A 23714-nucleotide genomic window follows, 5' to 3' on the forward strand; every position below is an offset into this window, starting at 1 on the left:
ACAGATGTGAATATTTCTGATTAGCTTGAGCAGAATTTTGAATCCAAGCCAATGTTTTTGTAAACATGTCCTGCCCTTCACAAATTCTTGTTGGCCCTCAAATTAGTTGCCATGCTCATAAAATCATAGAATGCTGCAACGCAGAAGGGGACCATAAACATAAATGATAATTCTGCTATTTATAAAGGATCACTGCCATGCAGTTTTAATAATAATATTTATTAGTGTCACAAATATGCTTACATTAACACTGATTAGCACTTGTTGGTACTATTGACAGAGTAGCAGCCTGTCCAGAACCAATCTGAAGTTGATTTGGAGCAAATGCATGCGCAAATCTCTGTTCCTGTTGAGCATTTCTAGGTAGGTCACAGCACAGGGACAGTCAAACTCCCTCCCTCCTCTGTCTGTGCCCTATGCCCAAGCAAAATTGGATTGAGAGGTAGGTCTGTACTCGATTAATACTCCCAGAGTAAAACGCCAAAATGTAGCCCAATAAAAATAATTTTAGTATGGTGTATCCTCTTTCAGAAGATGTAACAGGATTATCTTCAATTTGGGAAGGTACTGTGTGGAATAGGTTGACATGTTAGTCTGGATGGGTAACCATTAATGTGTCATCCATTTTTCTTTGTTATATGTGTGTTTATTTTAATCCTCAATTTTCTTTCATCGCTGCCACCAGCAACAAAAGATCTGTAATTACTGCTATGCCTATATCGTAAATCCCATGTCCAAACACAGTCCGGATTGAAAGAACAAAATCTACCATTCTTTTGCAAGGCCTTGACGTATTTTTGAGTACGTGTAAGAGGTTCTCTGACCAGCCTTTCAACATGAGGTCCTGTTTCTTTGACTGTGATTACAAGTTTAATAAAATATGAATAAATAATCTCCAAGTTGCAGTCCCTCTAGGCTATTAGACTTTTCACTCTTCATATCAGGGAAGTCAAAATTTAATTGCTTTTTTTTGCGCAGAAAACAGAGAAGACGGAATTCCTGAGTTTCTTTTACAAACACTGCATGCATGTGCTGACTGCCCCCTTGCTGGCGAATACCACTGAGGAGAAGCCCAGCAAAGGTGAGCCATCTCCGTATAATGGTCAGTATCAATCATCATCTTACCTTCAGCGCGTGGCATGCAAATACACTTGTGTCGAAATGTTGAGTGGTAGGATGGCACAGTGGTTAGCACTGCTGCCTACAGCGCTGAGGACCTGGGTTCAATCCCGGCCCTGGGTCTCTATCCGTGTGGAGTTTGCACATTCTCCATGTGTCTGTGGGTATCACCCCCACAACCCAAAGATGTGCTTGATAGGTGGATTGACCAAGCGAAATTGCCTCTTAACTGGCAGAAAATTATTGGGTACTCAAAATTTATTTAAGGAAAAGAAATGTTGAGTGAGGAAGAAGGGACTTTTCTCAGCCACTCAAGTCCCAGTATTATCTGTCTCGGAAATCCAACAGCACTAGCTGTGATGAGCATTTCTGTCAGTTTCTGTCTGGGTGGGAATGCCTTTGCTTGAGGAAAGGAATGAGAATGTTGCAAATATGTTGCTTCTCAGTGGGTCAGAAACCTGTCTTTTTTAACTCTGATCAGCAAAATGATTTTTTCAAAGTTTCTGGGGTTGGGGAGATAGAATTCTTCAGTTTATTTTCTGTTGATGCCTTTCCCACATTCCCAACAGCGCCATTCATAATGTAAGCTGTCCCCTGAACGCCATGGACTGTGCTACATGAGCCACATTGCCAAAGTTATATCGGTTAAATCAAATGAAAGAGATTGGCTTTTAATGGAAGAAAGTCAGTGGAACTAAATGGTTGGAGGTGGACAACACACTTGAAGTAAATCCTCCAGAGTAAGGATAGGGGTTTATTTTATTGATCAACTTTTGAGTGTTTTTATTACTTATGATGCAGTTTAAATGTTAAGTGAAGCTTGGTTCAGAGAATGAGAAAGGAAAGTTAGTTTTATATGAGGTATGTTTAGGGGGCTTGAAGTTGCACAAAATGTTAGTGCATTTCAGTCACGTGTGTGCAACTTAAAAATGCGGTTGTCTATGGAATTACATTTCAGTTTTCAAATTTGTCTGCACAATTGTTTGGTTTGCTGAGGCAAACCCCTTGAGACATAGGTAAATAAATAGTTCATAAAGGGCTCTCACTAAGGTTCAGGAGATGAATAACTAATGATTATATCTGGTAATTCAAATCAAGTTTTTATTTTTATTTTGATTGTTTCTACCTGAAGTAAATTACAATTCTTTGACATTCATTTGGACAAGTTTTGTACTCAGCAAATTTTTGAGAAGACTTTTTTGCCCTGGTCAACATTAGGTGACTCGGTCACATTTGCCCTACTTAACATTAAGGGTGCCCATGTTAGATATAGATGCAGACCAAGGTTATTTTGATTAGACTAATATGCTCCATTGATGCAAATACATGGAAGTGGCAAATACTGTACTAGTGTGCTGGTTTTATGTTTGTGTGTAGGTAAAGTTATGTTTTTTGATTCCGAGTCCTGTAAGAACTCTTATTAAATACTTTTATTGGTCTAGAGTGCACAGTTTGACTTTTGTAATCTGGTTTTAAGATAATCAGCCCCCCTCCTTCCTCCTCCATGTCCTCAGTCACAATTGGACACATGGATGCTAATTATCTCATCAGATTTCACGTCTGCTAAATGTTTAAATAGTATATTGGGTGACGGGTTGTTTTGTTACAAAGGGGTCAAAGTGGAATTTGAGGAAAATGATCTGATTGTTTAATATTTGAATGTATGTTTAGAAATTACTGTAATTCTAGTTGAGTAGAGCTACTGTTGTCAGAACTTGTAGAAAACTCATTCAATGTTTTGAGAACCACAATAGGAAGCAGTGCTGCTCGCTCTTTTATTTCAGAAATTTTTGTTGCTTTTCACTTCTTTGTATGGTTTTCTTCCAACTACTCATTTTCAGCACCACCTCCCACTCTAATAAGAAACCTGTATTCATGCAGATTGTCATTTTTGACAATCACAAATATTTAAATTTTTACTTGGCTGTGCTTCCCGTCGTGGGGCAGAGGTGAACAAATTCCTCTGGAGACACCTGCACAGTCCTGTACCAAAGAAGACAGATTAACAGTCTTAAAAAACTGTAGGTATGTAAAGGTCTGCCATTGGCTGCTTTGCTCGTCAGAAACAAGAAATCTCACCGTTACTCCACATTTCCAGAACAGTTAATAGTGTCGCAATAATGAGGGCATTAAAATTCAGTGGAATCTTGTGCATTTGAACAAGTGGTAGATAATATACTAAATAGCTACTTTTTTTATAATCGTGGGGAGCACTATAGTATCCAACATCAAGCACATATATTATCAAACTTTGATAATGAAGTAGATGTCCTGGATGAGCTTCATGGGGTAAAAACCCCATTAATGCCCTAGCCAGTTATCAGATGCACTGTAAACTCTGCAGCCAGATTTTTATGTCCCAAAACACAGTTGTCCAGAATTCCTTTGAGCAGACTCTTGGCATCACTCTAGTACTGTACTTTGGGAGCAAAAACATGAACAATAACAGTTAGCACTGCTGCCTCACAGCTCCAGGGACCTGGATTCAATTCCAGCTTCGGGTGACTGACTGTGTGGAGTTTGCACTTTCTCCCCATGTCTGCGTGGGTTTCCTCCGGGTGCTCCAGTTTCCTCCCACAATCCAAAGATGTGCAGGTTAGGTGGATTGGCTGTGCTAAATTGCCCCTTATGTCTTAAAAAGGTTAGGAGGCATCACGGTGGAGGTGTGGGGCTGAAGTAGGGTGCTCTTTCCAAGGGCCGGTGCAGACTTGATGGGCCGAATGTTCTCCTTCTGTAGTGTAAATTCTATATCAAAATGATTTTTGGGCCCCCGTGGGCCGAAGCATGTTTTCTGGCGGTGGAGGCAGCTCGCTAATAGCCGGTGGCCAAGGGGCTGCATACATTGGAAATTAAAAAGAAAGCACTTAAAAGATAGAACTTAACAAGGGGGAGATTTATTGACACCTGGAATGTTAGTTGACTTCTCACTTCACATATTTAACAGTGAGAAGTAGCAACAAACATGCAAGTGCAAGAGATGCCACACCTTCCCTTTTACCTTCTTCCTTCATTGTCTTGGGTCCCAAAAGCACTTTCTAGTTGAAACAGATTTAAATGTGCTGCTTTCAATTTAATATGCTGTATTTACTGCTAATGATGCGGTCTCCTCTAGATGTGAGAAAAGCAGATGCACGTTTGGATGACTGCTTTGCAGCATACCTCTGGTGAGTCTGCAAGCTTAACCCCAAGCTTGCGGTTACCTGTCATTTTAATTCTCCATTCCACTCCCACTCAAAGTGCGACATCACAGGAAAGCCAGTAAGTGGTTGCTTAGTATTTCTTTTTCTCTCTTCTTAAACTAGGACACTTGTTTAAAGAAGGAGCCAGGGTTTTTTTTTTTTTTTTTTAAATCATTTGGGGTAAGTATAACAGAAAGTGAACTAACTGGAGGAGGCAATGGCAATTATCACTGCACTAGTAATCCACAGTCATGCTCTGGAAACCCGGGTTTGAATCTCGCCATGGCAGAAGGTGAAATTTGAATTCAATAAAAATCTGGAATTAAAAGTCTAAAAGGTGACCATGAAACCATTGTCGTAAAAACCCAGCAGGTTCACTAATGTCCTTTTCGGGAAGGACATTTGTAATTTTACATTGTCTGGACTACATGTGACTCCAGATCCACAGCAATGTGGTTGACTCTTAAGTGCCCTCAGAGATGGGCGATTAAATGCTGGCCCAGCCAGCGAAGCCTACTTCCCATGAACGAATGAAAACATGAATAAGAGCGGAGAGTATGTCTAGAGGTATGAATTAAGATTAATAGCTCAATAAATTCCTAACTTGATTCTAAAAGAGAATTTTTTAGATCACTAGCAACTGAGCCCTGTTTCAATTCCTGCATCATTTCTGTGGGGACTTCAGGGCACTTCATGTGACCACCTGTAGTGTCCCCACCTGTTTGAGCTTAAGGTTTCTGAACTTGAGGAGCAGCTGGAGTCTATATTTTTACTAACTGACTGCTCATCTTGTTGCTGTTCATGGAATCTTGTGCACAAAGTTGCTGCCTTATCGAACATTGGATATTGTACATCAAAGCAATTCATTGTATGAAATTTTTAAAAATACTTTCTAATCTGTTATTACAAGACATTGGCAAGTGCTATTTCGTGACTGGAATTAAATTAAACAGGGTGAGTCATTTTCTACAAGCTCAAAAACCTTATGAATCATAGAATTTGTACAGTGCAGAAGGTGGTCATTAGGCTGAATGAGTCTGCACCTGCCCTTCGAAAGAACATCCCACCCAGGTCCATTCCCCTGCCCCATCCCTGGAACCACATGACCCCACTTAACCTTTGGGACACGAGGGGACAATTTAGCATGACCAATCCGTCTAACCTGCACATCTTTAGGCTGTGGGAGGAAACCAGAGCAGCCGGAGGAAACCCGCGCGGACATGGGGAAAAAGTGCAAACAGTCATCCAAAGCTGAAACAGGGATTTCTGTTCAACCACTCTGAAAAATGCATTAGCATTGAAGGGTTTCTAATGACTTTAAAGCACTGTGCCAATTGCTGTATGAGGCAACCATTTTGCACAGACGATGATCCCACAGACAGTAATAAGTTGAATGACCAGTTGGTACTGTTTTTTTTTTGTTCTACTGGTCGAGGAAAGAATGTTGGTTAAGACAGTGAGAATTCCCTGCACTTCAGAAAGTGCCATGAATCTTTACCTTGAACCACTGGAGCAGGCAATCCCTACCTCAAAGCAGTACTACAGTTAGCTTCAATGTGCTTGAATCCACCACTTCTGATGAGTGAGCAAAGCAGACAGTCTGAAAAGTGGATTGTTGTTTCCTTCATTGAATTCTTGTTGAGAAACTAAACATTTTATGATCATGATGTATAATTAATTTTGGCTAATCTAAAGAATATCAAACAATACTATGGATCAGTACAGTGAGTAATCATGTGATTTTCATCAGCGTGCTAAAAACAAAGTGCATTTTATACTATACATAATTTTCTTTTTACTGCATCCATATATTTTCTGCAGCTACTCATGGACTTATTTTGTAGACTTATTCTGTTAAAATGTTCATCTATCACTTTTATATAGCATTCCCTTGGAATCTTAGACATCCCAAAATATTTTCACATTGAACAAAATTATATTATGCAATGACCGTTTTGTGGACGTGCACAGCAAAATCCCACAGGCTAGAAAGACATGTATTAATAGTTAACTTGTGTTTGGTATCCCTATTAAGGACATTGGCTTAAAGCTTCAGTTTATTTTTCAAATAATGCCCAGTATGGGAACTTGTTAAAAAAGAAAATAAATGTGTGACTTACACGTGAAGCCACTTGCTGCGTATAGTTTGAAGCTTTGAAGAACAATAATTTCTGTTTCAATGCCTTGCAGTTTATTGCATTAATTTTATCCATTTTTCTTTTTGACTTTATTACACCGCAGTTCTGTTTTCTTTAACAGCAAGGTATGATACAAAATTAGAATTCAAGTGATTTATAGTTTTTTTTCTCTTGATTACAATTTTTTTGGAGAAAATATTGCTAGTTGTTTGGTAGTACAGAACTTGAATATTGCTGAAAAAAGAGACATGTCAAAGCTTCTCATTTTGCATTCATCAGGACACTTTGCAAGAATACCAGTATATGCGGGGAACAACGTATATTGTATGAGGAAACAATTTATACTGTGAGACGAGAATGCTGATTAGTGGGCAAGTAGACATTGCCAATTCATTCCCTGAGGCAATGCCTTGACCAATCAGTGGGGTCAAGCTGCCTGGTTTAAATTTCAAATAATTCTTGGCAGTTATCTGTCAGTCATCATCAACTGGTGCATTCTCAATTATCCACCAATCAGCATTCTCCTCTCGTACAGTATAAATTGTTATTTTTCCTCTATGCTGGTATTCTTCCAAAATGTCATGATGAGTGCAAGATGAAAAGTTTTGACATGTCTTGCTTTTCAGCAATACTCAAGAAAATATTGCTTTAAAAATTGTTTAAACCACATTCTTATTTTATTCTTCAGATGACTTCCAGACTGCTCAGCTTTTGGCCTTAATTTTAGAATTACTCACCTTCTGCGTGGAGCACCACACCTATCATATCAAGAACTACATTATAAACAAAGACATTTTACGCAGAGTGCTTGTACTCATGGGCTCAAAGCATGCCTTTGTGGCATTATGTAAGTTAGAGGCTGATGATTTTTTTAAACTTGGGCTGCTGTCATTTCTAAAATCTAGCTTTATTATGTTCAGTACTTTATATTCCAAGCTGTATTCATTTGAATTTCAGGCGCACTTCGCTTCATGAGAAAGATAATCGGGTTGAAAGACGAGTTCTATAATCGCTACATAATGAAGGCCTTTCTGTTTGAAGCCGTGGTAAAGGCATTTCTGAATAACGGGTCCCGGTATAACTTGCTGAATTCGGCCATCATTGAAATGTTTGAGTTCATCAGAGTAGTAAGTATGACTACCTTACCTTACTGCCAAGTAAAATAAGGTGATGGTGTGGGAGCTGGGGTCATAGAGTGAGCAGTGCTACATGGCAGGTGGTGTATTGTTCTGTATCTAATCTCAGTTACGGCCTCAGAGTAGAAGCACCACCAAGGTTCAGTTCTCCAGTTTTCTGAGTGCCCCATCTTATTAACACTTTTTCAAAGCAACCGCATCAAGTGGCAGGTTCTGTTCTCTTTTCTGCCAAGCACTGCACCTTAAGACACCATCACAAGGACGCAGGGAAAGTAGGATGGAGAGTCCCGAGTAGCTTGGTGTCACATATCTCCTGGTAGTGGGTCCTCATGCATAAATCACAAAACGTAAGCATGCCAGTTCAGCAGATAATGAAAAAGGCAAATTGAACATTGGCCTTTATTTGAAAGGGAATGGAGTATAAAAATAGGGATGTCTTGCTAAAACTTCACCTGAGGAAGGAGCAGTGCTCCGAAAGCTAATGTTTGTAACAAACCTGTTGGACTTTAATCTGGTGTTGTAAGACTTCTTACTGTGCTCACCCCAGTCCAATGCCGGCATCTCCACATCATTGCTAAAACTATACAAGTCACTAGTTAGACCACACCTGGAATACCGTGAACAGTTTTGGTCCCCTTGTCTAAAGAAAGATATACTGGCATGGAGGCAGTTGGGAGAAGGTTCACTGAGGTTGATCCTGAGTATGGAGGAAATTTCTTATGAGGAGTGGCTGTGTAGGTTGGACCTGTACCCATTGAAGTTTAGAAGAATGAGAGGCGACATATAGGATTCCCAGGGGGCTTGACAGGGTAGATGCTGAGAGGTTGTTTCCCTTTGTGGGAAAGTCGAGGATATAATCTCAAGAGTATGGCGTGGCCCAATTTAAAGGAGAGATGAGGAAATCCAGAAGACAGTGAATCCGTGGAATTCTTTACCACAGAGGGCTATAGAGACTGGGTCATTAAGTACGTTCAAGTCTGAGATAGGTGGATATTTAATCAGTAAGAGAATTATGGTGATACAGTGGGAAAGTGGAGGAGGATTATCAGATCAGTCATGATCTAATTGAATGGAGGACCAAACTTGATGGGCTGAATGGCCTACTTCTGCTCCTACGTCTTCAAGGTCTCATCACGCGCAAGTGATAGAACAAGTCAAAGCTAAAAGCAAATTACTGCAGATGCTGGAATCTGAGACAACAGAAAATACTGGACAATATCAGCAGGTCTGACAGCTTCTGTGGAGAGAGAAGGGAGCCAGCGTTTCGAGTCTGGATGACGAGCTTTGATAAAGCTCTAGCTCTCCGCAGATGCTGTCAGACCAGCTGAGATTGTCCAGTTTTTTTCTGTTATTGTGTTAGAGAGCAGGTCACTTGGATGCCCTTTCCAGTCACACCTAAGGGGTGAATTTCAGGTTGCACATTATGAAAACAAGTGTTTGATTTACTTACTAGAGAAAAAGAAAAAGCCACAAGTACTGACAGTGTAAAACAAAATGGGAGAAAATGGACACAACTTGTCAACATCTGAAAGGGGAAGTCACCACTTCACCCACTAATTTTCCTCATCTTGGCATTTTCTGTTTGTAGTACTTTCACAGGGAATGTGCAATAAATTCCGTACAATAAATTTATATGAACCTCAAAATAGCAAAGTTCATCTCAAGTACATTTCCATGTTGAGACCGAAAATCAATGAACATAAATTCTGATGGGCAAAAATATGCTTAATTCTGTCACCTTGTAAATTAGTGTTTGTAGGTTTTTGTTCAAAGCTAAAACGTGGCATCTTATTATTTTGTACAGGAAGATATCAAATCTCTTACAGCCCATGTCATAGAAAATTACTGGAAAGCACTTGAAGACGTGGATTATGTGCAGACATTCAAAGGACTGAAACTGCGTTATGAGCAGCAACGGGAAAGGCAGGATAATCCAAAACTTGACAGGTGAGCTTTTCAATAAATATTAGGAGCAATTTATTGTGAAAATTTAACGTGAAAACAACAGAGCCCTGTTTTGGGCACAGTTAGCTATAAAACTGAACCTTTCTTTGGCTTTTGCAAATTGCCTTCATTTACTGCACTGACTAGCTGAGCTTGTCAGTGCAGGGAGAGATGAGGGCCCTGTTTTTAAGCGCTGGCCCAATCTCTGGAACTTCACCATGGCCTCTCTTCCCCCCCCCCCCCCCCCCCCCCCCCAAAAGTCCCAAATTGCCTGCAAGGGGGTCCTCGAGACGCCCCACACCCACCTCATAAGGTAGGGCACTCCTGGGCCTGATCCCTGGATATGTTAACCTGGCACCTTGGCACTGTCAGGGTGGCAGTGCCGGGTTACCACCATGCCTAGAGCCCGACCACCCAGGTGCTTCCAATGGCCTGGGAGACAATGTCCCAGGTGCCTGGTTCAGTTTGCGTGGAAGTCACATATGTGCGGGCTTTCAATCCCATGCCTTGGGAGAATCTGCGCAGACATATTCAAGTAAGCCTAACTGCTCACTTTAAATATGCAAATCTGGATCCGCCCAGTGAGTCCGAGATCCAGATTGCAACGTCTTGTGAGATCTCATTAGATCTCGCAAGGTGTCCCAAATCTCACAATGAGGCCTCTCTGCAATGAGGCCATTCAATCCTTGAGAATTCAGTGTAAAAAGCCACAGTACCTTTGATGGGACAAAATTGAGGATGAAAAGAGAGTGCCAAGTCAATAATTGAGAACATTGGAGGTATAAAGCAAAGCTGAAATAAATGTGAAAGTTTCACAGTTTTGTTGACTGAGGAAAGAAGAGTTCAAAATAAAAATGCAATGGTTTGATGCTTCCGTGGTATAGAACATAATCTGCTGAAGCAAGTGACATGTGTGAACTGATGTTGCCACCTTACAGCCAAACATTTTTTAATAGACCACAGACAATACACTTAGTTTGAAACCTGAGGATCGAGCTTATTCCTGTGTAACAACTCCCAGCATTTGTGGTATCCAGTGCTGTTGGTTGAACCACGTATTATGTCCAATGATCTGTTATTGGTAGGTAAACTTAGGATAAATGCAACCATGCTGGAGCTAACGTTCTCTCTCTGCTCCTCCTTCCCTCTCGCTCTCGCTCCCTCGCCCCATTCTCTCGCTCCCTCGCCCCATTCTCTCGCTCCCTCGCCCCTCTCTCTCGCTCCCTCGCCCCCTCGCCCCTCTCTCTCGCTCCCTCGCCCCCTCGCCCCTCTCTCTCGCTCCCTCGCCCCTCTCTCTCGCTCCCTCGCCCCTCTCTCTCGCTCCCTCGCCCCTCTCTCTCGCTCCCTCGCCCCTCTCTCTCGCTCCCTCGCCCCTCTCTCTCGCTCCCTCGCCCCTCTCTCTCGCTCCCTCGCCCCTCTCTCTCGCTCCCTCGCCCCCTCTCTCTCGCTCCCTCGCCTCGCCTCTCTCCTCGCCCCTCTCTCGCTCCCTCTCTCGCTCCCTCGCCCCTCTCTCTCGCTCCCTCTCCCCTCTCTCTCGCTCCCTCGCCCCTCTCTCTCGCTCTCTCGCTCCCTCTCCCTCTCTCCGCTCCCTCTCGCCCCTCTCTCTCGCTCCCTCGCCCCTCTCTCTCGCTCCCTCGCCCCTCTCTCGCTCCCTCGCCCCTCTCTCTCCTCTCGCTCCCTCGCCCCTCTCTCGCTCTCGCCCCCCTCGCCCCTCTCTCGCTCCCTCGCCCCTCTCTCTCTCTCGCCTCGCCCCTCTCTCTCGCTCCCTCGCCCTCTCTCTCGCTCCCTCGCCCCTCTCTCTCCCTCGCCCCTCTCTCGCTCCCCTCGCCCTCTCTCTCGCTCCCTCGCCCCTCTCTCCCTCGCGCCCCCTCTCCCTCGCGCCCCCTCTCTCCCTCGCCCCTCTCTCCCTCGCCCCCTCTCTCCCTCGCCCCCTCTCCCTCGCCCCCTCTCAGCTCCCTCGCCACCTCTCTCCCTCGCCCCTCTCTCCCTCGCCCTCTCTCCCCCGCCCTCTCTCCCCCTCGCCCCCCCTCTATCCCTCGCCCCCTCTCCCTCGCCCCCCTCTCCCTCGCCCCCTCTCCCTCGCCCCTCTCTCCTCGCCCCTCTCTCCCTCGCCCCTCTCTCCCTCGCCCCTCTCTTCCCTCGCCCCTCTCTCCCTCGCCCCTCTCTCCCTCGCCCCTCTCTCCCTCCGCCCCTCTCTCCCTCGCCCCTCTCTCTCCCTCGCCCCTCCGTTCCCTCGCCCCTCTCTCCCTCGCCCCTCTCTCCCTCGCCCCTCTCTCCTGCGCCCCTCTCTCCCTCGCCCCTCTCCGTCCCTCGCCCTCTCTCCTCGCCCCTCTCTCCCTCGCCCCTCTCTCTCCCTCGGCCCCTCTCCTCCCTCGCCCCTCTCTCCTCGCCCCTCTCTCCCTCGCCCCTCTCTCCCTCGCCCCTCTCTCCCTCGCCCCTCTCTCCCTCGCCCCCTCTCCCTCGCCCCTCTCTCCTCTCCCCTCTCTCCCTCGCCCCTCTCCCCTCGCCCCTCTCTCCCTCGCCCCTCTCTCCCTCGCCCCTCTCTCCCTCGCCCCTCTCTCCCTCGCCCCTCTCTCCCTCGCCCCTCTCCCCTCGCCCCTCTCTCCCTCGCCCCTCTCTCCCTCGCCCCTCTCTCCCTCGCCCCTCTCTCCCTCGCCCCCTCTCTCCCTCGCCCCTCTCTCCCTCGCCCCTCTCTCCCTCGCCCCTCTCTCCCTCGCCCCTCTCTCCCTCGCCCCCTCCTCCCTCGCCCCTCTCTCCCTCGCCCCTCTCTCCCTCGCCCCTCTCTCCCTCGCCCCTCTCTCCTCGCCCCTCTCTCCCTCGCCCCTCTCTCCCTCGCCCCTCTCTCCCTCGCCCTCTCCTCCCTCGCCCCTCCCTCTCTCCCTCGCCCCTCTCTCCCTCCGCCCTCTCTCCTCGCCCCTCTCTCCCTCGCCCCTCTCTCCCTCGCCCCTCTCTCCCTCGCCCCTCTCTCCCTCGCCCCTCTCTCCCTCGCCCCTCTCTCCCTCGCCCCTCTCTCCCTCGCCCCTCTCTCCCTCGCCCCTCTCTCCCTCGCCCCTCTCTCCCTCGCCCCTCTCCTCCCTCGCCCCTCTCCTCCCTCGCCCCTCTCTCCCTCGCCCCCTCTCCCCTCGCCCCTCTCTCTCCCTCGCCCCTCTCTCTCCCTCGCCCCTCTCTCTCCCTCGCCCCTCTCTCTCCCTCGCCCCTCTCTCTCCCTCGCCCCTCTCTCCCTCGCCCTCTCTCCCTCGCCCCTCTCTCTCCCTCGCCCCTCTCTCTCCCTCGCCCCTCTCTCCCTCGCCCCTCCTCCTCCTCGCCCCTCTCTCCCTCGCCCTCTCTCTCCCGCGCCCCTCTCTCCCTCGCCCCTCTCTCCCCTCGCCCCTCTCTCCCTCGCCCCTCTCTCCCTCGCCCCTCTCTCCCTCGCCCCTCTCTCCCTCGCCCCTCTCTCCCTCGCCCCTCTCTCCCTCGCCCCTCTCTCCCTCCCCCTCTCCCCTCCCCTCTCTCCCTCGCCCCTCTCTCCCTCGCCCTCTCCCTCCCTCGCCCTCTCTCCCTCGCCCTCTCTCCCTCGCCCCTCTCTCCCTCGCCCCTCTCTCCCTCGCCCCTCTCTCCCTCGCCCCTCTCCCTCCCCTCGCCCCTCTCTCCCTCGCCCCTCTCCCTCTCCCCGCCCCTCTCTCCCTCGCCCTCTCTCCCTCGCCCCTCTCCCTCGCCCCTCTCTCTCTCCTCGCCCTCTCTCCCTCGCCCCTCTCTCCCCGCCCCTCTCTCCCTCGCCCCTCTCTCCTCGCCCCTCTCTCCCTCGCCCCTCTCTCCCTCGCCCCTCCTCCCTCGCCCCTCTCTCCCTCGCCCCTCTCTCCCTCTCCCTCTCTCCCTCGCCCTCCTTCCCTCGCCCCTCTCCTCCTCGCCCCTCTCTCCCTCGCCCCTCTCTCCCTCGCCCCTCTCTCCCTCGCCCCTCTCTCCCTCGCCCCTCTCTCCCTCGCCCCTCTCTCCCTCGCCCCTCTCCCCTCGCCCCTCTCTCCCTCGCCCCTCTCTCCCTCGCCCCTCTCTCCCTCGCCCCTCGCTCCCTCGCCCCTCGCTCCCTCGCCCCTCTCTCCCTCGCCCTCGCTCCCTCGCCCCTCGCTCCCTCGCCCCTCGCTCCCTCGCCCTCGCTCCCTCGCTCCCTCGCCCCTCGCTCCCTCGCCCCTCGCTCCCTCGCCCCTCGCTCCCTCGCCCCCGCCCTCGCTCCCTCGCCCCTCGCTCCTTCGCCTCCCTCTCTCTCGCTCCTTCGCCTCCCTCTCTCTCGCTCCTTCGCCTCCCTCTCTCTCGCTCCTTCGCCTCCCTCTCTCTCGCTCCTTCGCCTCCCTCTCTCTCGCTCCTTCGCCCCCTCTCTCCCCCCTCGCCCCTCTCACCCCTCTCTCGCCCCTTCGCCCCTCTCTCGCCCCTTCGCCCCTCTCTCGCCCCTTCGCCCCTCTCTCGCCCCCTCGCCCCCCTCTCGCCCCTCTCTCGCCCCTTCGCCCCTCTCTCGCCCCCTCGCCCCTCTCTCGCCCCTTCGCCCCTCTCTCGCCCCTTCGCCCCTCTCTCGCCCCTCTCTTGCCCCTCTCTCGCCCCTCTCTCGCCCCCCTCTCGCCCCCCTCTCGCCCCCTCGCCCCCCTCTCGCCCCCTCGACCCTCTCTTCTCTCTCGCCCCCTCGACCCTCTCTCCTCTCTCGCCCCCTCGACCCTCTCTCCTCTCTCGCCCCCTCGACCCTCTCTTCTCTCTCGCCCCCTCGACCCTCTCTTCTCTCTCGCCCCCTCGACCCTCTCTTCTCTCTCGCCCTCTCGTCTCTCTCGCCCCCTCGACCCTCTCGTCTCTCTCGCCCCCTCGACCCTCTCGTCTCTCTCGACCCTCTCGTCTCTCTCGCCCCCTCGACCCTCTCGTCTCTCTCGCCCCCTCGACCCTCTCTTCTCTCTCGCCCCCTCGACCCTCTCTTCTCTCTCGCTCGTTCGCCTGTCGCCCTCTCGCTCACTCCTCCCATTTCCTTTCTCTCTCTGGTCTGGTCTATGAGCTGCATTTCAAGTTATTTTGCTACAACTAAGTGTCTTGCATACTTCAGAGGGACTATTCAGTGTCAATCATATTTGCGTGGGTCTGAAGCTAGATAGAGTAAACTGGATAAGGACTGCGGATTTCATAGAGAATATCAGCAAGCCAATTGTGTTTGTACAACAATCATATAATTTCATGTTAATTTAATAAACTAGGAAATCTATTTCCAAACTTCTTTTTCAATGTAAATTCAAATTATCGTAGCCTTGGTGAGATTGGAGTTCCCATTATCTGGATTACTACTCCAGTGATATAATCACTATCATTCCTACTATGTTAAACCTTTCTAATGTTTTATTTTATCTGTGGCATACAGCATGCGCTCCATCTTACGGAATAACAGGTACAGACGAGATGCCCGCACCCTGGAGGAAGAGGAGGAGATGTGGTTCAATACGGATGAGGATGAAATGGAAGATGGAGAGCCAGTGCTACTCCCAGCTGACAAGTCAAAAAATGATGACGAAATCATGGACCATTTTGGCAAATTTATGGAGAGGAAAAAATGTATGGAATCTGCCAATTAAGTGTAAATTCTTTTTTTTTTATTACTCGACTGCAGGAATATAAAAAGACAAGTGGCTTTCGAGTTGAGCAGATTGCTCTAGTGCAGCAAGTTTCAACGATGCCACTTCTCTAATGATGCTGGACGTCCTGTTACTTCAAGGATTGCATTTTGACAAAGTGAAAAATCTGCTAGACACACCATTTGACAAAGCAGCTTTACAGTGACCTGTTGGCAAAAGGCACCGTGTAGTGCAACTGGGTTGTTAGATTTGGTTTCTGCATCCCTGGGCTTGGGAGGTGAGGGTAGAAATCAATCCAAATTCCTACTCTGACCATGATGCAATAATTACTACTGGGGTGTGTGCCTTTTGTGGATGCCAAATGACCAAATTGGCCTTGGCAATGATGTCCCACCCAAAGGATGAGTAGCTTATTGATCCCGACCCTCACAAGAAGATTGGCCGTTGGGTGATGGGCAAAGGGGGTTTCTGGAATCAAGGGAGCCACACCTTAGCAACAGTCAGCACCCGCAGGAGAGGAAGGAAAAAAAAATGGAAAGAAGAGATCTAGTGGATACAATTCAGGATGGTAGAACAAGTAATTATTATATTGTTTTGTAAATGTTAAGTTATGCATTGCACATGCAGTTGAAACATTTATCTAACTGAACCAAGTTCAGCCCCAGCTGGTTGGTCCCTCGTTCTTGTGTTGTTGCTATTGCAAGCTCTATAGCTGACTGCTGGATAATCCTGATTGCTTGCTATCTTCAGGGCCTACCGAGAAGATCTCCATTATTGTTAACTTGCTGATCTGATTTCACTTTTGTGCGGCATATGAAATTCACGATATACAATATAATATTCACTGCCTGCATTATTTTAGCTTTTTTTTTGTGAATTTAGTTTTACAGGAGGAATTTACTGGACGTACTAATGACAGAGAAAAGGTTAAATTCACACTTTAATTTGAACATTTAATCTTCTTGCAGTTTGTTCATTCAATTCTCCTGTGAATCTAATAGTTCCGTTTATCACACCTGTTTTGAAGGGAAATCTGGGTATACATTGAAACATCATTTTTGGTGTATTAAAATTAATGTGGTGATTTTGTAATTTTAAACAATGTTTTTGAAGTAAATTATGAACTTGCCGTTTTTAGTGAAGGACGGGGATGAGAAGGAGGTCCTGACAAAAAGCACTCTGACAGGGAGGCAAAGTCCCAGCTTTAAGCTCTCCTTCTCCAGCACCAGCAGTGGAAGCAGTAAGTCCAGCCTCACCAGCCAAACAGCCTCAAGTAACTCACCTGGGTCGCCAGGTTCCCCGGGATCTCCAGGGTCACCTGGAACAACAGCCAAAAGCACACCTCATATGGCAGCTATTACCACCAAGGTATTGTGTTAAAATTAAGTGATTTATTTTTTTCAAACCCTGGGGCATTTCAAACATAATTGCTGCAGCTTGTCATCTCCATGTGATTAACCCCTGCATCAAAGGAACATTCACTGTCTGTTTGTTCATATTGTAATCAAGTCGACTTTTCATTGCTTTTGTGTAATTAAACAGAACGTTAACTCCAAAATCATCATTGATCAATCTCCGATCTTGTAATGCAGTTGTTTTCTGCAAAGGTATGGCTTGTGTAGGAATAAAGCAAGGGCTGAGCTTCCTCACTGTTCTGCCAGTTTAGTTGTGGTTTAGCTGCTGTGCAACTCTACAATTCATCATAACGGGGTTATTGCTGTCTCTATTAAATTGCGTACAAAACAAATATGCTTGTGCTGGTTCTGGAGACCAAATGCATCTGCAATAATAGGACCAAAGGACTTTCTGGATCAGATGAATGCCTTTCCTCATCTGTAGTTATCTTGTGAGCTCAACTATGATACAGTTGCTACCTTACTTTTGTTACATACAATTGCTGATTAATAGGATTTTCTACCTGTGTGATTAATGTATTCAGCCTTTGTTTTTCTTCACCCTGCCGGATCCATGAGCTCCCAGCTGAGTGGGCATCTTCTGAGACACATCTACTTGGTTGAATACTCACGGGCTGAGTAATACTGTCAAGACCACTCCCACTGTGGACTTGGCAATCAAGTTCACTGGATTATGGTCAGGAGCCAGAACGCTGGTCGATTTTCACACTTCACTCTGAAGAGCTGCTGATGCCAGTTGTAGCATTTCTGCTACCACTCAACTGAGATTGGCTAATTGAGCAGAGGCAGGATTGCAATCTGGAATCACACTGTTCAGATACTCGTTGACTCTATGGACTGGACCATTGGGAGAACTGTGTTGTCAAATTAATTTAAAACTTGTAATTATTGTTTTGGAATTATGCCATAATATCCTTTAATTATTGACTCTTACGGCATTTGCCAGCCTTCCACTTCACAGAATCACAGATGTGTTACGGCACAGAAGGAGGCCATTCGGCCCATCCTGTCTGCACCAGCTCTCCAAATGAGTATCATGACTTTGGTGCCATTCTCCTGCCTTTTCCCTATACCCACATTGTTTCTATTTAAATAACCATCTAATGTCCTCTTGAGTGCCTCGATTGAAACTGCCTCCACCACACTTCCAGCAATGCATCCCAGGCCAGAATCACTTTTATTATGTGAAAATGTTTTTTCTTGCATCAAATTTGCTTCTTTTGCAAATCACTAAATCTGCCCTATTGTTCTTGATCCTTTTACAAGTGGGAACACTTTCTCCCTATTCACTCAGTCCAGGCCCCTCATGATTTTGAACATCTCTATGAAATTCTCTCTTGGCCTTCTTCTCTCCAAGGATAACAGGCCCAACCTCATCAATCTATCCATATAACTGAAGTTTCCCATCTCTGAATCCATTCTTGTAAACCTCTTCTGCACTCTCTTCAATGCATTCACATTCCTTCCGATAGTGCGACACCTAGAACTCCACACAATACTCCAGCTGAGGTCTAACTAGTACCTTGTATAAGTTCAGCATAACCTCCTGCTCTTGTACTCTGTGCCCCCATTAATAAAACCCTGGATTCAGCATGCTTTACTAACCTTTCTCCACCTGTCCTGCCACCTTCAATGATCTGTGTCCATATGTCCCCATGTCTCTCTGCTCCTGCGCCCCCTTAAGAATTATACTCCTTATGTAATAATGCCTTTCTATGTTCTTCCGACCAAAATGCATCCTCTCACACTTCACCGCATTGAACTTCATCTGCCACCTATTTACCCAATCCATCAATTTGCAAAATAATCCTTTTGAAGTTCTACACTGTCCTCACATTTTACAATACTCCCCAAGTTTCATTTCCTCTGTAAACTTTGAAATTGTCCTCTGCAGACCAAGATCTAGATCTAAGATCTAAAGTAAGTAAAGTCGCTATGACCTGCTTATCCCTTTGAAGGGGAGAGCTGATTGGTGGTGATTTAACCTGATCACCACACCTCAGGCGAGGGGCAAGGTTGAGAATTTAAGGCCTTCATGAATAATCTCAGCCAGTATGGGATGTGAAACCGTGCTGTTGGCCTCGCCCTGCATCATGAACCAGCTGTCCAGCCAACTGAGCTAAACCAGCCCCAAGATCTAGATTATTAATATGGTGAGGAAACGCATGGGTCTCAATACTGACCCCTGGGGAGCTCCATTGCAAACCTTCCTCCAGCCCCAAAAATATCCATTGACCATTACTCTCTGTTTCATATTGCTCAGCCAGCTTTGTATCCCTTTTATTCCATGAGCTCTCACTTTTCTCAAGTCTGTTGTGGGGCACTGTATCAAATGCCTTTTTAAAGTCCATGTGCACCGCCAAATCAACACACATTTTTCCATGTGACTCCTAATTCTATCCCGAATAATTGTTTCTTGAAGCATCCCTGCCACTGAAGTTAAACTGACTGGTCTGTAATTGCTGGACTTATCCGTACAAATATTTTTGAACAAGGACATAATATTTACAATTTTCCAGTCCACTGGCATCTCTCCTGGAGAAGACCACAACATATGACCAGCGGTCCTGCAATTACCACTCTCACTTCCTTCAACTTCTTTGGATTCATCTCATCCAGTCTCGTTGCCGTGTCAACTTTTAATTAAAAACAGTCCATTCAATACAGTCCTTAACAATTTTGATCCGTTCTCGTGACAGAGTTTTTGCCTCTTTGTCACCATGGCCTGTACAGCATCTGCCCCCAGGGTAAAGACAAAGTATTCATTTAATAGCTTAGCCATGCCCTCTGCTTCCACATGTAAATTCCCATTTAGGTCCCAAATCGACCCTGCTCCTCCTTTTAACACCCTCTTACTATTTATATGCTTGTAGAAAACTTTGGGATTCCCCTCTATGTTGGCTGTCAGACTTTTCCCATAATCCTTCTTTGTTTCTCCATTGTGTGTTTTCTTCTCCCATGAACATTCTATATTCCTTTTGTTTCTCAATTGTATTTTGTAACTGACACCTGTCATAAACATACTTCTTTATCTTACTTTCTATCTCTTTTTTTCATCCAGGGAACTCTAGATTTGTTTGCCCTACCTTTCCCTTTTGAGGAAATATACCTTGACTGCCCGAACCATTTCATTTTTAAAGGTAGCCCATTCTTCAGCAAAGGTTTTCCACTAACCTTTCATTCCGACCTATCCAGCTCAGCTCCGTTCTTGGCCCGTTGAAATCGGTCTTCCCCAGTTAATTCTTTCTCTGGATTGCCTATTGTCCATTTCAACTGTCATCCTAAATCTTGCGATACAGTGATCACTCTCCTAAATATTCCCCCACTGACACTTGATCTACTTGGTCTGTCTAATTTCCAAGAACCAGGTCCAACCGTGCATCCTTTCTTGTTGGACTGGGCACATATTGCTGTAGACAATATTCCTGAGCACAATCTAGGAACGTTTGCCCCTCTCCACCCTTTACACTACCACTATCCCAGTCTACATTTAAGTAATTAAAGTTCCCCAGAATTACTCTACAACAATGTATTTCTTTAATTTCCTTGCAGATTTGTTCCTCTACATCCTTCCCACCAGTTGGCGGTTGATAGACTACACCGAACGATTTAATTGCACCTTTTCTGTCCCTGAAACCTCTGGGGCATCCACTTGAGGCATTTAACTACTTTTATCCTTAGAAGGCATTTGGGTTAGTCTGCCTCCTTTTCCTTCTTTTGTAAAGAATCACCGTCAAAATCTTTCATTCTGCCATTCCTGGATGGTGCTTTGAGGCTACAAATTTTAACTCTTTGTTGTAATAACCATTTAACATTCTGCATGCTCATGGCATGCTCCCTGCCATTTTCTCTAAAACTGTGGTCTACGGTAGAACATTAAGGATTGGATAAATTCTTTTGGCAATCGTGTCATCTGTTCATAGGTCAAAACGCCTCTCTGATATGCCCTGGCTCAGTTGGTATCGCTTTCACCCGAGTCAGAAGATTGTGGGTTTAAGTCTCGTTCCACGACTTGAGCACAACAACCTAGGCTGACAAGTGCAATACTGAGGGGATGCTGCACTGGCAGAAGTGCCAGTTTCTGCTGGATGAGACGTTAAACCTAGCCCATCCGCCCCTTCAGACGGATACACAAGAGCAGTGGATTTATCCCTGTTCTTGCCAATATTTTTCCCTCAATCAGCATCACAAAAAACTGGTTCACCTGGACATTATCACATTATTATTATATATGGGAGTTTACTGTGCACAGGTTAGCTGCTGTGTTTCCTACATTACAACAGTGACTAAACTTCAAAAGTACTTTGTTAACTTTTGTGAGGGCCACAGCAGCATGTGTTTGCAGAGTTGAACAGAAAGTAACTTTGTTTACAATAATATGTACAAAGTCCCAGCAGTTCACTACTGGTCCCCTTTCTATTCGGTACCACACTGGCCTAATGTACAGCTGCACTGCTAATGATTGCAACCCCCCCCCCCCCCCCCGCCCCACATTGGGGGAGCTCATATTCCCCAAGGATCATGGGATAACCAATTGTCCCCAGGCAATAGGACCCGGGCAGGTTATAACATTAACTAAAGCATTTTGGGACGCCCGGTGTTTGTGAAAAGCATTATAATATGTAGGTCTTTTGCCCTGTTTTGAGTGAGGCCAGATTTTCTGATTGATTGTGAAGTAACGGGGGCCGGTTGTAAATTTTGAACTCCGAGAGCTATTTGTTACATCTGATTAGTGCTACTGACCTCATGTTTGGATCATCTGATCAAATCGGGTGGAAAAGTGTACCAGATGCCTTGTATTGTGCGCAATTGTAGTTGTACTGGTTGACATCCTTTAGAATTTCTGATGGTGAGTCATGAGTAAATTCAATAAAATATCTTTTTTTTTTAAATACTGGCATGGACCAGTTGGGCAGGATGACTTGTTCCAGTGCTGTAAATTCTAATTTATATGCAAGTACAAGGCTGGAAAGTGGATACTGTAAATCTCCCCATTAACAGCACTGTGGGTGTACCTGCACCACATGGACTGCAGCAGTTCAAGAAGGCATCTCACCACCACCTCCTCGAGGGCAATTAGGCAGGGAAATGAAAGTTCTGGCTGGGCTAATAGCCCCACGCTCTGAAAGAATATAAATAATTTTTAATTCTGGCCTCCTGGGGTGTAAAACCTAATTAAGTTATTTTTAAACCTAATTCTGATTCCCAGCAACAATTAGGAATAATCTGAGAGATTTTTGTTTGTTTTACAGTCAACATTTTATAGACACCTGTTCAACAACTCTCTTTATTTCTTGTGCAGGGAGGTCTCATCGGCCTTGTAGATTACCCAGATGATGATGAGGAGGAAGAGGAAGAAGAGGAAGACAGTGATGAAAAAGAACAATCGCCGCCTTTAACAAAGAAATCCAGGCTTGGATCCTAATTGTGATCCCCTTCAGCCTTGTCCAGTGACATTTACTGACCTGCAAAAATCACCAGACTCAGAAAGGTGTCTGAACCATTCTGTCCCACACAGATAAATGTACACATGGAATTCTGCAGACAAAGTGCCAATCCAGCAAAGCAGGAAACAATAAAACAAAACAGATCAGAACAAAGGAATTGGAACTTGTTGACACTCAACTGTATCCAGGTTTTGACCTCACTCTCCCCCCTTTCTCAGGGAAGGAAGATATAAAACAACAGCCAGTGAGGGTGGAGAGTTTTCTGGTGCTACGAATTGTAGCAAGACCGGCTCATTTTGGTTTGGTCTGTAGCGGTGTGTGGGAAGGTCACGGGGAACCTGGAAGGACACTGTTGTCGAGCAGAATTTCCTCCCTGGAGTGCCAGCAGTTTTTCTCATTGTTCAAAGACCTGCCTTTCCATTGTATATTCAGGACATCGATGGTCACGATGAAAGAAAACATTTTAAAGGAACCTCTGTTGGGAGGGCTGAGAGTACACAATTTTTCTCTTTTTAACCTGTGCCCTTTAAAACTACATAATTTTTTGAGAAGGAAACTCCCATCCCCTCTGACTAAAAAGTGAATGGAATTTCTAGATGTGATCATTTTTGTTTCATATCTTGCATTTTCTTCAATTTTTTTTCTTGAGTGTACACTTAGTTGTTTAAGTATATTTGGGACCATTAAACAAATTTTGATGTAATGTATTTCCCCCTGTTGTATTGGAACCCGTCATTGCGTGTATTTGTGTGGGGGTGGGATTTTTTACTCTTGACAGAAATTGTTCAGTAGTATATAAAGGTGGATGGTTGAATTTTCTGTAAAAGACTGGTATATACTGACATTTTGTACAGTGGTATTTTGAATATCAGGCATACTCCAAATTCTTTCTTATGGATATGGAAACAAAATTAATGTGGAGATAGAAAAGTGTAGTGGTAAATGCCTGGTTGTTTACTGGGATCCACTGCTGTTTTTGACATACATTAATGTCTTGTACTTGGAAGTACAGGGCAGAGTTTTGAAAGTTACGGACCCCACGGAACTTGAAAGTGTGGTGCAAATAAGGAAGATAGTAATAGATATTGGGGCATAGACAGGCTGGTGGAATAACAGGATGCATGGCAGATATTGGCAGGAAAATTTTGGTAAGCAGGTGAAACAATGTAAGCTAAATTATACAATTTTAAAGGGTATGAATGAAGGAAGAGATCCTAGAATCCCTACAGTGTAGAAGGAGGCCATTTGACCCATCGAGTCTGCGCCGACCCTTCGAATGAGCTCTGCGCCGACCCTTCGAATGAGCACTCTACCCATATCCACTCCCCTGCCTTATCCCCTAGCCTGCACATCCCTGGGCACTTGGGTAATTTCAGCATGGCCAATCCACCTAACCCATTCACCTTTGGACCGGAGGTGTATGTGTACAAAATTCTTGATGGCAGTAGAACTGGTTAACAAAGCAGTTACTAAAGCTTATGGGAACCTGGGGCATTACTAAAGCCAAGAAATTATGCTTAATCATACTTCAGGAAGGATGTGATGGATTTGGCTTGAATTTGGGATGAGATATACTAAAATTGTCCCAAGGATAAGAGATTGCAGTTAAAGGGATAGATTTTTCTCCATTGAGCAGCGAAGGCGAATAAATTTGATACAGAGATACTGTTTTGGATGAGCCGATACCAAAGGGCACAGCTTTAACATGATTGGCAGAAGAGGCGGAGGCAGCATAAGGAAAAAGATTCTTGGGAATTGCCAGT

General features: G+C 46.1%; 1 protein-coding gene across 2 annotated transcripts in view; it reads left to right on the forward strand.

Moving 5' to 3' along the window:
* The window catches only part of smek1 (SMEK homolog 1, suppressor of mek1 (Dictyostelium)), a 139730-nt gene extending 116960 nt beyond the window's left edge, over positions 1 to 22770 (forward strand). The window contains exons 9-15 of one of the 2 annotated variants that reach the window (XM_038773214.1): positions 979 to 1102; positions 7125 to 7283; positions 7394 to 7563; positions 9377 to 9519; positions 14879 to 15069; positions 16228 to 16457; positions 21807 to 22770. In XM_038773214.1, the coding sequence (XP_038629142.1) occupies positions 979 to 1102; positions 7125 to 7283; positions 7394 to 7563; positions 9377 to 9519; positions 14879 to 15069; positions 16228 to 16457; positions 21807 to 21929 (1140 nt within the window). In that variant the 3' untranslated portion in view covers positions 21930 to 22770. Of the gene's footprint in view, positions 1 to 978; positions 1103 to 7124; positions 7284 to 7393; positions 7564 to 9376; positions 9520 to 14878; positions 15092 to 16227; positions 16458 to 21806 lie in introns of those variants that run through there. The other variant, XM_038773224.1, reaches the window with a different exon arrangement.
* The last annotated feature ends 944 nt before the right edge of the window (positions 22771 to 23714 follow it).

This window comes from Scyliorhinus canicula, chromosome 2 (genome assembly GCF_902713615.1).
Source record: "Scyliorhinus canicula chromosome 2, sScyCan1.1, whole genome shotgun sequence".
NCBI lineage: Eukaryota > Metazoa > Chordata > Chondrichthyes > Carcharhiniformes > Scyliorhinidae > Scyliorhinus > Scyliorhinus canicula.